Source organism: Hippoglossus stenolepis, chromosome 7 (assembly GCF_022539355.2).
Source record: "Hippoglossus stenolepis isolate QCI-W04-F060 chromosome 7, HSTE1.2, whole genome shotgun sequence".
In the NCBI taxonomy this organism is placed as follows: Eukaryota; Metazoa; Chordata; class Actinopteri; order Pleuronectiformes; family Pleuronectidae; genus Hippoglossus; species Hippoglossus stenolepis.
The window spans coordinates 26,875,430-26,889,355 of NC_061489.1; the positions used below are offsets into that span (position 1 = coordinate 26,875,430).

The 13,926-nt window shown below is 45.7% G+C and overlaps 1 protein-coding gene across 1 annotated transcript in view; it reads left to right on the top strand.

The window, feature by feature from the left end:
• Positions 1-13,926, top strand: part of LOC118112310 (protocadherin-1) — a 159,444-nt gene that overhangs the window by 144,745 nt on the left and 773 nt on the right. Inside the window, exon 5 of the mRNA XM_035161512.2 lies at positions 10,715-13,926. This exon is cut by the window's right edge and continues 773 nt beyond it. Within this exon, the coding sequence (XP_035017403.1) occupies positions 10,715-11,151 (437 nt within the window). The 3' untranslated portion in view covers positions 11,152-13,926. The remainder of the gene's footprint in view (positions 1-10,714) is intronic.

The window sequence follows — 13,926 nt, forward strand, 5'->3', positions numbered from 1 at the left end:
GCGTTTCTCTCGCTGTGAGATTACTTTCACTGCTAATTCGGTCCTTTCTCAGATCTGATCTGCAGGTGTCTCAGGTTTTATTCTTTATTAATTAATGAATACATTTTATTTTCCGGTGGGTTGATGTTATTTACAGTTGGGACGACGGCTGCTTCAGTCGTGCAGAGGGTCACTGGGTTTGGTCTCAGCTTCCAGTTTGATGTGTGTGCGAGTTAACTTCAAGCGACGGGCGTAAACAGAAAGACTTTAAACCTGCAGCATTAGTGATTGTTTGATGCATGGAAAACAACATTGACAGGTCTGTAAGTCTGCTGTGACAGCGAATTCACAAGAGTCACGTCTCTGTCTCCGCTGAAACATTAAAGGAAGAAACACCGAGTGTCTTCTAAACAATCTGGAGCTTATTACAGTTGTTGTGTCCATCACTCCCGTCAGGAGTGATCACGAGGCTTCAGCGCCGCTGCTGGTTTGATAAATGTTTTACGATCTTCCCCAAACATAATGTGTGGAGGAAGTAGAGTTTAGTCCAGGTTTCACACGGCTAATTTACAGTAGAAGTTCTGAGTTCTGAAGTTCTAATGTTGAGCATAAATTCACCTTTTAATAGTTACGTCTACGTTAAGAAAACAACTGACTCAAATACCTACACAGAGACTTAATGGACTCATGATACTGGATGATGTCCAGGTAGTGACTAAAACTGACTCCCCAGTGTCCAGGTAGAGACTAAATTAGACTCAGGTGTCCACACGGAGTCGTGAATGGACTCAGGTGTCCACATACAGACCATAATAGACCTCCTCGTGTCAACGTAGAAACATTAATGCACCTTCTTGTCCATTTAGAGACGATAATGATCTCTGGGGTGCAGGTTTTGAGACAGTAATGGGTTCCCAGGCCTCCAATTGGAGAACGAACAGCGCATGGAGGAATGATAATCGACTCCCAGGCGTCCAGGAGACGATGCTCACAGACTCAGGGGTTCACCTGCGAGAAATCACTAAACTCAGACGAGGGAACTCCACAATAAGAAGCTCATTATTTCCTTCTTTATTTTTATTCGGTCTGGACACTTTTTCCTTTCAACCATTTATAAAATTTTGCCCCAGAACATCGAGTGAATGTTTCTGCAGAGAAAACGTGGAACCTGTCGACGACAGCTCGTCGGAGACACGTTGGTAATTTATCTCCGTAAACGAGACAAAAGAAATGAAGTCGTTCGTTCATTCTCCTTGTTTGCAGAACAACTGCCGCCTGCATGATATTAATAAAGTGAGATCCAGTTTTTATGAAAAATAAATAAAATTAAAATAAGAAACGAGAGGAGAGTGAGTTTCCCGTTAAACAGATGCAGATGCGCTGCGGCTGCCAGTTCTGATCCCAGCCACAGTTTGTGTATTCAGGTCAGTTTGTGCATTCAAAGCAAACACAAACCATGTTCCTCTGCATCTTTAATGACCCCTCTCTCTGTTTCACACACACAAATACACACACACATTCAGCCTCAACACACACACACACACACCGATACACACACCAGGGTGCAGTGGTCAAATATTTATGGTCAGGAGAAGCTGCTGTGTTATTGTACTTGATATAGCTTTGGGCGGTTTCTATTGCAGTAGCTTTGGTTCATTCTCAGCCGCTGCTCTCAAACACAAAACGCTACAAATACAAACTTTACTCCGCGTCTTTCTGCTCCGGAGCCGCAGCAGCAGCTTCGCTCCGGTTTCTCTGAGCTTCAGCCAAAAGCAGTTTTTATTTTTTCCCTTATTAACTCGTCCACCTGACGCTAAAGAGCCAGTTTAACGCTGCTTGCTGCTAATTAATCAGAGTGGAGGACAGTTCTCCTCCTGAGCTGCGACCTGGCAGACGGACGCGGGGCAGGAAACACAGATGCTGCTCGGTGGAGTCGCATGGAAGCAAACATACATCGGGTCAGAGCCGGCGGCTCGGCGGCGCTGCCTCACGCTGAGCTTCCACCAGCAGCGATACACACACTTACCCAAAATCACACAGATGTTAAATATGTTAAATATGTGATCTTAAGTCTAGAGAATAAATTGTAATGGAAACACGGTGGTTTGGATATTTCATCAGAAACTTGTAGCTTCCAGATCAAGCTGCTGTAAAATATACGACGATATCAGCATGAAGAGAAAAAGCTTTTTCTTAGTGTCAAGCAACATATGATGGTGAAATTAAATAAGTATAATTTGAAGTAAAGAGAAGAAGTAAATGAGATAATGAATCAGACCAGACTTTCAGTGCCAAACTGATATCTGAGGGTTTAGATAATGGATGATTTAATGCACAAAAATAACCAGAATATCAGTTTCCTGAACATGTCTTCACCTTTTTCAAGATCAGTGAATAATTATCTCGGAAATCAGGGAAAATGTCCCAAAAATTGTATCTTATCTCATAATGTGAAAGAAAAAAATAGAAGAACCTCACAACATTGAATGAGTTCCTTCTTGTTCCATCCGTCCACCAAGTTTGGTGTAAATCTCCTCGGTAGTTTGTGTGTAATCCTGCTGACAAACCCACAAACCAACAGTCGGACATGGGTGAGAACATTGATAATTCAGGTTTGATCCCCTGAATTTAAAATCCTGGTCACAGTCGAGCTGCTGCAGCTTCGTCTGCTGCTCACACTCGGCCGGTGGAACCATCCTCGCGTCACATCATTATCCGAGCTATACCACCGCTGCTGCTCCTGCTGTGACGGCGGCGGCGGCGGCCATATTGACAGGTTCAAATCCTGTGCAGATGCTGCAGCTGCTTGTTGATCAGCTGGGAGGATGTTGAAGCTTTAATTTGACCTGAATTAACAAAGTGATGGAACAGCAGGAGAGATGTGAGCGTCAGGTGAGTCTGCAGGAGCGAGAGATGCTGAGTTATAGACGAGGAAAGGACGTGAGTTCAGACTTTAGATGAAATTTTAAGTCGTCAGATTTCATATCACGTTTCAGGATTGTGCTGTGCTCTCAAAGAAAGGAAGGAGCAACACAGACTGAGTGGGATCATAGGGAGGAAACAGGAAAGGAGGAAATCCATTCAAACATACGATTATGTGAAGACATACGTTATTATATCGTAAATGTGTTGTAACGACAAAGATGGATGATGGAGGAAGGAAGAGAGAGAAGAAAGGAACACAAATCAATGTTTTTTATACATAAAATATATAGTTTGATGTGAAAAATGAAATACTTGAAACAGGAAACTGAAGATGAGAGGAAGGAGTCAGAAGTTGTGAATGAAGGAAGATATAAGTAATGAAAGGAAATAAAAAAAGGAGGAAGAGGGCGAAATACTTAAATATAGGAGTGTGGATTTTCTGCCTGTTTGATTTTTGTTGCATCTTCAGAAAAGTCAGAGGGTGAATTAATTTTGGATTTAGGAAACAATGGGGGGGGGTTGTCTGTCTAATAACTTCTCTGTATGAAACAGGGGGGGGGTTTGGCATCTGAGAGCATCGACTGTTGATGTTTGAAATAAAAAAAAAACAAATGATTTTGATCTTCATCGTTCTCTCCTGCTAATTAGTGAAAGAGCGAGTGACATTGAAATATCTAATATCCTCTTTCTTTCTTTCTTTCTTTCTTTCTTTCTTTCTTTCTTTCTTTCTTTCTTTTCTCGCTCTTTGAGATGAATCTGTCTCCTTTTCCTTCATTTTCTGCCAAACCCCCCCTTTTCTTCTCCTCCACTTTCATCCCCCTCCTCCCTCTCTTCCTCCCCCCGTCCCTCCTCCCCTCGGCCCCCTTTCCCAGCTCTGTGTCGATTAATTAATTGCCGGCTAATTTAATTTCTCAAAAAGTAATAACTTGTTTAAGCATGAATAAAGACTGACAAGGCAAAGTTCTAATCTGCCCAAAGTTTAATTAGAGCCGGCAAGGTTTCCACACAGAGACAGACGAGGGGGTCAGAGAGAGAGAGAGAGAGAGAGAGAGAGAGAGAGAGAGAGAGAGAGAGAGAGAGAGGGGATGGGGGTACCTGGATTAGAGCGGCAGCAGCCTCAGTCTCTTATTTAATTTTTGATTTATTTATTACATCTGCCAAGGAGGTTACGTTTTGTCCGTGTGTCTGTTCGTTAGCAGGATTATGCAAAATCCACTGGATGGATTTCCATGAAACTTGGTGGAAGGATGTGATGCGTGTCGGGGGGGTGCACACACACATGAGCACCCCCCCCTCAGGCGCAACAGATTCTGAGTGACAGGTACACAGACTAATGAGTGAAAGACGAGTGTTACTGCTGCTGAAACTATGAGGTGTAACTGTCTGGGTGGATGGTTACAACTTTATGGACAACAGCGAAATATTGGTTTTAATCAGTCATTTGATAACAGAGAAGCAATTGGACGAGATGATTGACAGCTTCCCGACAGATTGTTATCAGAGTGACGTTACGTTGTCAGAGACAGATGTTTAACCTTGAAACATAAAAAACACAGATGTAAAAACTGCCAACAACATATTTACTGAGTTTGAAGTTTTAAATTCAACTTGACGTTGGTCAGAATTAAAACTGTGTGTTTATACTTTGGAACCTAAACGTCTTTAGATTTGAACAGAAATAAATCATGAACTGCTGCGGCCACTCGATCATATGAGGAAAACATTCTTCACCCGTTTGTAAACCCGCCGTCCTCAATATTTGTTTTCCTGTGTCGTGTGAATATCATCGTGATCCCTCAAATATCTGTGGGGATATTTCACTTAGTGTCGAAGCGGCGAACAGACTGGACCTAAAGGGGAACACGCAGTTTTCATTTGGAGGAATCATAAAAAGCATCGGTGCAGACGGCGGAGCTGAATATATTTGTGCCGTGTTGATTACGTCGTCAGACTTCGCTGCCTCGCTGATGATCTCGGACATTTCGATGAATCGAGTGCGTTGTTACCAGAGTCATCACATTAGAAAGTGAGGTTTGGAAAAAGGTTTTTAAACTGATGATTGTAAAATCTTAATAGGAACAGAGAGTGCGGCACACACTGACACACCAGGATCTCTGTGAGCCGCTGGCGGAACGTACACTGTGTGTGTGTGTGTGTGTGTGTGTGTGTGTGTGTGTGTGTGTGTGTGTGTGTGTGTGTGTGTGTGTGTGTGTGTGTTTGATTGGACGCATCATTGAAGTGAGAACTGTGCAACCATGAATACAGATGGAGGTTTGCAACGTGGTGTGTTTGCATTACTGTGTGGCTTTGTGTGTCTCCATCACACACACAGACACACAGACACACACACAGAATTATACTGTGGTTGTTTCATAGCAACATATTAAACACATATTGTCTGTATGACGTCTGCAGGTCAAATAAGAAAGAAGAAACCTCTGACTAATCTGTCCTGCTCTCTGATTGGCTAGTTCTCGCCAATTCGTCTAATTATTTAATCTGCAGCGACTCTTCCCTTCGCTGTTAAACATAATCCACTGGATTCAAACTGGATTTGGACGCCCCCAACTGTTTACACCTTGTCATGAAAGTGGAGCCTGTAGTCCAACACATCTGCTCGTCAGGTCACGACAGGAGTTCACCTCCTCTGACACGGCGACCATCTAGAAAACCACGATTGTTAGTAAAACCTTGAAGTCTTCATCTTCTTTAAACGAGTCTAAGTCGGTGACTTGTTTCTGACGTGTCCTGGTGTGTGTGGGCTGATGGCGGCGCCTCAGATTGCGGCGGGGGAAGCAGCAGCAGGTCGTTCGCTTCCTCCTGGACGTCTTTGAGCGTTCCTTCCTCCTTCCTCTCCTCTATTGTTCCTATAAGATAAATCAGAGCCATTGTCATCGACGGAGAAAAGGCGTTAATTGAAGGTTTTTCCTGCTGCAGCTTTTACTGCAACACACACACACACACACACACACACACACACACACACACACACACACACACACACGCACGCACACGATTCAAAGTAATTAAACACATTAACACTTCAAGCAGAAGCAGAAAAAAAAGAGAAGCTCTCTTTTGTGTACATTTGCTTCCAGTTATCACCGAGGACCGAGCAGAGAGGGGAAGCTGGAGGATTTAGCATATCTCTACGAGTAAAGTGATGGAGCGGAAAAGAAGAGGAAGAGGAGGAGGAGATGGAGGAGGAGGAGGAGGAGGAGGAGGAGGGGAAGAGGGGAAGAGGAGAGCCAATCCGCTCTTTACTCCAGTTGACAGCGTAAAATGTCAGATACTCATCTGGAAATTATTTCCATTTCATACCACTGACATCTTCCCAAGTGGGGACTCTGAAATCTAATTAGTTTGACCGGAAAACCGGTGACCAAGGTAGCAGAGTGTATTATGCAGAGAGAGAGGCCGCCAGGGCGAGCGAGGGTCCCCGGGGTTAACTGGAACTCAGGAGTGGAGATGAGGGCTGCAGTGGGAGAAAGGAACTCAGGAGGGCTACTCCATTTTCAGAAAGCCTTGACTAATGGAGGGAACCTTGGATACGGCGTTATGGCCGCCTGACAGCGCCGCCGCCGCCAAGATCCACCAGAGGGGGCAGATAGCTCCTCCTCCTCTCGGGGGTTAACCCAGAACTTTTCAAACTTCTGACGAGAAATCTGAAGTCACAACTGTTCTGCCACGTCTGGATGGAACAACACCAGCGGTTTTAAGTCCTGACAGAGTAAGAAATATAAGATAATACACAAAACAAACTAATTATTTATCTGTAATATGTCCTCCTCCTTACCGTCATACTACATACCACCACTAGGGTGGGGACAGAACCAGATGTTATGAATAATCTAAACTCCAAGATGCTCCACCAATGAACCTCAGTGGAAGTAAATTCCATCGGAAAGAAATCCTGCTGCTGCCGCCACGTTTTCCTGTGAGGTATTAAACAGTTTGTCCCGAGGACGACACCAGAGGACACGTCATTACAATCCATAGAATCTATCGTCTGGTCACGAGTTTACACGTGAAACTTTATGGAAATATAACCGATAACTATAGATTTTGTTTGTGTGTGTACAAGTTGTGATGTTGAATTACCGGTCGGAGAGGAGGGAAAGTGAAGAGGTCACAGAAATCATTAGCTTCGTCCTCATTACCCGACGACAGGAATATTTCTCTTTCTCTGACACTTGTTTATTTACACGCTAACGTCTTCCTCTTTGTGTCTCGACATCTAAACTGTTGATGGATTATTAATGTTCAAAACAAATAAATCACCTTCAGTCATCACATGAAGTTTCTGATGAGAGTCAGAGCAGGAAAAACAGCTGAAGTCAGCGTCTGATCAACCTTCACAGCGTCTTTGATGAGGGTCTGGGCCGAGGGCGCGTGGAGGCGGAGCCACCGTCAGAGGAAGGCCTTGTTAACAGAGTCCATCACAACCCCCCCCCCCTCACCGCCACAAACTCCTTCTCCCATCGTGCTCTCCAATTAGCTTCATCTCAGATCGGAGCCAATTAGTTCTTGTGCTTAATTAGGATCGAACACGAGCCACATGGCCTCGGCGCTGAATCCCGTCGTTAGAGCTACAGATCACTTTGCGAGGGTCTGAACACGAGGTCACGTTGGCCCCTGGTCTTTTTTCACCATGTTATTGATGCACATTTAGATTCTATATTCAGAAGTTGTATTAATGATCGTATATACAACACAGATTCTGTACAAACACGCTGTTGAATATGAAAACATAACAAACATCTTTGAATTGACACGTCTATAAATACACAGCAGAACTACAGAGAAACACATTTTACACACATGAATGTTTTCTGCTTCTGAACTTGCTCCAGTTTTAATTGATGCTATATTTAAAGTTTGTGCAAACTCAACTAACAATAGTTTTGTTTCCTTATCTCTTTATTTATTACTTTACTTGTATGTTTGTACAGTACAATATGTGACACACATAAATGACACATGTATGACATGAGTAGCGTATTTCCCGTTGATGTGACGCGTGCTTTGTGATCACGTGTCACTACGGCTGCAGCGATTGAACGTCAGCTTCCTGTTTGTTCTCGTCTCACGCTCGTAAACGTTCAAAGACGGGTCCCCGGAGACAGACGCTCCACTCTGACACGTGTCAGGAGCTCGTCAGTGACGAACAGCAACAGATGGCGTGTCGAGCGTGAGACTGAGCTCAGGACGTGAACACAAAGGAGACGGGGTTTCACAAACAGCGTCTGTGCGACGCAGATTTTCTGCTGTGGACGGATCCCGAAGCTCTTTCAAAGTAAATGTCTCCCAGAATGAGACTGTTTATTCTGATCGAGATGTTTACAGGAGGATTTTATTTTTGTTCAGACAGAAACTCTGCTGAGTTTTAAACATCCTGTTGAAGACGTGGAGATAATCTAAAGGGTCTCATGTGCTGCAGTGCTTCACGACCCCAGGTTCAATGTGTGGTTCAATAATTAACATATTTACTAAGAGTTCTCTTATTTGATGGATTAGACTTTGACACCACCTCCCTGAGGACTGAGGTGAAGATCAGGTCTCACTTGTTGATTTCCTGTGTTAGTGCTGCTTCCTTCTCATGCCCCAGGATCTCTGCGGCCTCGGGGCAGTTTGGGGCAGAAGACTTCACCTGCTTTCTCTTCTGTGAACAACGAAGACAGCAAATTTCATGGAAATGACTTAAAAGATATTCAGAAAAGGAAAAATGCTTTTCATAGAAACATCAGTCCTTCATGTTGGTGCAGGGGCCATCGAAAGAGAAGAATAAATCACAAATCATCAAATATTAATCATTTATTTTGCCACTAATGAAATCAATATATAAACAAATATTACTCATATTAGGAGAAGAAGGTGGGACTCCTCATGTCTCCTTAGATATATCCATGTTTGTGTAGTCATGGCCTCAGTTCATAGACTTTAAATAAAGATGGAGGACGTCTGGCTCCACAAGAAGCTGCAGTTAGGATCATAAACTCTGCCTCCTCCATGTGAGCGAATGGGATATGGACCAAAAAACAATATCTGGAAGCAACTGTTGGTGGAAATGAGATGAAAAACCTCCAACAGTGTTAACAGGCACAAAGTCAGGGGTCAAATGCTGTGGTTGTTGACCAGTAAACTTCCCCCACAGGCTGAACTGGGCGGCTGAGGCCTTTTATCCGTCATTGTTGCTGCTGCGTTGTTGCTGCAGTGAGTTGAGTTCCGCCTCTGCTCGGCCGTGCAGCTCTGAGGCGTCCGTGCTCCATCAGCCGGCTGCTGACACGAGGTTCAGAGGCAAAGCACTTTATTAAACAGCCACTCGCACATGACTTAACATTTTTGCAAGCACATTGCTTTTGCATGGGAAGTGCTTAAAAACTAAAATCCACGGCGAAGGCGGCCGTGAGAATGTGGGGAGCGGAATTTAAAAGAAGCCAAAAAAAAAAAAAGAGCGCGGTCACTACTCAGCACTCCGCGGGATTAGAACGTGCACATCAACCTGCAAACAGACAGAAAAGCCGACTGTAGCTGCTTTTGCAAAAAAAGGAGGCAATGAATTTCAATTATGCATGAAGCGAAGGGCATTTTGGGAAATAAGCGCCGTTACCCGCGAGGACCGGCGCCCCCGCCCCTGCCAGCCTCCTGTATCAAAGAATGATCTAATGTCACGCACGGAAGAAGAAAGGTTACTTTCTGCATACCCATTGATATTTCTGCTTCCATCTCTGACCTTTTTACATTCTGAGCTGTGATTTCTTTTTTAAATGTCCGTCCGTCTGACGGCTTCTGTCCGTCCGCCTGCTCGTCTCAAAGTTAAAACCCCCACGAGAACATGTGACAGGACCCAGAGGTTAGAAACCTGAACATTCACACCACTGGAGATAAAAACATCGTCTGTATCCGTCATCTTCCATCGTGTCATTTCCTGCAGGTGAAGAAAAAAGCAGTTCACGTTGTTTTTTTCCCTAATTGGCTGTTTGTGCATCATAATTAGCTTCTTAACGAACCTTTTTTCCTCCGTCCTCACATCAAACTGATCCTGTTTCATGCTCAGCACCCACCGCTTCACACGTGGCTTCGTTCTCTCAGCGACAAATTAAGCGACGTTCCTGGCACTTTGTGAACTATTAGTGACTTTAAAAATACACAGCCAGCTTTAATTAATTTCTCTCCAATGGAGGGAGCCATGAGTGTGGATAAAGGGATAATGACAGTTTTAATCAGCGTCTCTCCTGCCAACGTGTTCGCAGCTGAACTGTGACACCGCCGCGTTCAGGTTTGTTGGTTTTAAGGAAACAAAAGCAACATTTACACACAGATATTTGCACCAATGTCTGCGACTGGAAACCTTTATCTGTCTGCTGTCGAATCCAGTTTCATTCCAGACTTTATCATCTCAGAGGAAATTGTTTTTGCAAAGCAGTGAACAAAACCCACAAAGCACGAACAGGCATCCGTCTGCACGGAAACTCCTAATGATACAGATAATAAAGACTAATTCCAAACACAGAAAAAGAGAAAAGAATATCAAATTAAAAACACTGAGAAACTCATCTGGAAAATGAGTGAAACACAAACCAACAAAGAAGGTTTATAATAAAAGTAATAAAGGGAAATGCAGACGTGTGTGAGGACACAAACACAAACACTGGGTTCCACGTGTGTGTGACGGGTGTGGGAGTTGGTGCTGTAGCTTCAGACGGTGGTTGTATGGAGTTCATCACCAGATTCATCACCATATCCACCCCCTGCTGCCGTTCTCTGGTTACTCATCCTCCTCCCTCTGTTTCTGTCTCTCTCCCTTCAGACCTCAGGCCCCTTCCCGACGTGGCGATGACCGGTAACTGCACCCACGAGTGCACCGAGTTCGGCCACTCCGACTCCTGCTGGATGCCCGGTCAGCCTTCCCCCACCCGCAAGGTGTCCAAGAACGCCCCCCCGCTCTCCACCTTCGTGCCTTACCAGGAGATGGACGGGCAGGAGCAGCTGATGGCCAACGGCAGCCCCAAGCCCCTGATGACGGAGGAGCGCGGGACGGGCAGCGGCGGCGGCAGCGGAGGTGGCAGCGGTTCCAAAGTGGCCAACATGCGGTTCATGACCCCCTACAGCAGTGCCTACCCCGGGGGCGGAGACTCGTCTGGGAAAGACTGTGGGCTGGAGGAGATCCCGCTGAGCCAGGCGGTGGAGTACCACTCGGCGACCACTCCCACCGGCCAGACCGCCAAGAGGGAGATCTACCTGTGAGGGCGCCGCTCTCCACCTTAAGGCCCCCAACCACCTGCCTGTACTCCCCTGGTCATTCCCCGATGCTGCTCGCCACCGCCCGTCCCACCTCCTCACTGTCGCCCCCTGTGCCTATTACTCGCTGTGCCGCAGCACCGACTCCCCTTCTTCCTTTTTATAACTGCATCCACTGTACAAGGCTTTAGACCCCGCCCACCTCGCCCACTGCCACCGCCGCCGCCGCCCACCTCTAGAAACCAATCAAATGTAAAATAGATTTAATTCAAATCAACTGAAGAAAAACACGCGGCGCCTGCTGCCGCGGACGGAATGTAAACTACACCACATCGTTGTGATAATTTAATGGGAAACTATTTAGCTACTCACGTATTTGAGTTGGATTTGTGTGCGTCGCTTTAGGCTTTGTCGCTGTGTTGGAACAGAAAAAGAAAACAACCTTCGGGGGGAGAAGGGAAAGAACCTCTTGTAAATCCTACTTAAATATACTGTGTAATGCTACCTATCCTATTTTTTTCTGGATTTGATTCATTTCTCTTTTTCTTTTGTGTTAATTTTTCTCAGTGGATCCTGGAAATACCTTTTTGGGCCAAGTTGCATCAAATCAACCGGGTTCATTTTTTTATCAGGATCAGCTCGTGGTCACCTCGAGGACTTCTGCCGGAACGCAGCTGTTTCCCACTCGTCACAGTTGTTGTGAGAACTCTTGGTTCTTCGTTGAGTTTTTTCTTGTATTCCGTGTACAGAGCTGTAAATACCACAAACAGTGACGGAGGAAGCTGCTGACGGCGGCGTGCTGTCTGCAGATCCTCACGTGCCGTCGGCCCGATGGACTGGAAACCGTCGCACGTACAGAGGAACGACGCCGTCACAGCCGGAACCTGAACTCCAGAGCATCACCGACGGTGCCGAGTTATAAAGACTTTTTATTACATCTTTTCTCTCCTCTACGACTTTACGACACAATGTGGGATCAGGAGGTAAAATCATTAGAGGCATCGACACCGGTTCATTCAGAACCAGACAGAAACCGGAGCGTTTCAGAAAGTGGATCAGATTCACGTCGTCAGGAGTAAACCACGAGTGTTATTCTCAAAGACCTCTGAAAGGTTTCCACGGTGGAGAATGAGTTCCTTCAACACTAAAATGACTTTGTAGATTATCTTTACGTGACATGTGACCATTACATGATCACACAATACAAGTAAACTTCCTGCTCATGGCCCCCAGAGGCTGAACAGAGCTGTAAAACTAAACTATTCTATCAACAGAGACATTTATCTTATTCCAAATCAAGGGGTTCTTCCTCTGGGGAGCAGAGACCAGATTATGAAATGTGGCTGTTCAGTGCTTGGATGTTGATATTAACAGGAGACAGGGTGGTGGTTAATGTGGTGGAGCAGGAGGAAGGAAGTTATCAGGTTTTTTTTCAACCTCTGGGGAACATGAATATTCGAGTTTAATTTCATCGAAATCAGCTTTTCTCAGAGATATTAAAGTTTGAGAGTTGAGTTGTGAAGATGGTTTTCAGAAGGTCAGAGGGGTCCTGAAGGTCTCCGTCCTCTGGGGAACCTGAACGTCCACAGACAGTTTCATATCAACCGGGTCGTTTTAATTCTTCTCCGAGCTCCAGCGTACGATGCTCCTGCTTCAGCTCGTATTTTAAAACTCCAGCTTCTCTCACGGTTTCTGTCGGGATCCGTGATTTAAAAAAGAAATATGCTTGGCACAAAAGATTAAAAAGCTTAAAACACAGAAGAGAAGCTGTTGAAAAAGTCATCGTCTCTGCGAGCAGCTGAAATCTGGGGCCGATACCGACGGCTCAGCCGACACATCACAGCCGCGGCGGTCGGGCTGTTTGTGGCGACTGTGGTGAATGTTTCCCCCGCTGTGTGTTTTCAGTCTGAAGGAAGAGCTCTCGTTAGTTCCTCCCTCTTTACCTCCTCAGTGTGAGGCCGAGCAGCTCGCCGTTTATCTGGAGTATTTGTTAAACCCGTTAGCTGCGTTCGGCGAGGGGAGGTGGGCGCCGCCTCCCGTGGCGCCGCAGTGGCACAGGAACGCAGGATTAATGACACCTGTACGGGCTTCAGTCCACTAACACCCCCTCCACTCAGCGCGCCAAAGAAACTAATTAGGACCCGAGGCTCTGCACATTATTGGTGCTAATTTGCACGGGTGGAGGCGACTGGTCTGGAAGTTGATTCATTCTGAGGCTGGTGTGAGCGGCTGCTGAGGGTTTCACCTGAAGTGACGCTCGCCTGCTGAGAACAGAGAGGGAGCAGCAGTCACGAGTCTGTGACTGAGTCTCAACAAGGAACCAGAGATCATTCCTCCAGTCACATAATATCAGAGAAATATTATAATCAAGTATTTTCTGATGCAAAACAGAGTCAAAGATGAAATTAATCCGCGAATCAAACTACAAAACCAAATTTGCTTCTTCCGCCTCGTTTCGTCTCGAACACTTTGTTCATTTCTTGAAACTTTGCGCGAACAAAGGAAGCAGCAGCGTGAACATGTGGGATTATCTGGCCCCTGCTGGCAGGAACATCTCCTGCTGGAAACCAGACTAAACGACGTGTCGTCTGTTTTGCTGCGTGTGAACATCCGCCCTCCAGAAGCAGAACCAGGGAACATCAAAGAGCTGCCGCCTTCAAAGCCGGAGCCGCCGTGGTCCCTCCGCAGGTCAGGGAGCGGGCGCACACTTTACTGTCATTACAGCGTCCTTCACTGCTCTGAACTACTTCTTATCTCACTCGTGGTGTCGAGCTCACTCCT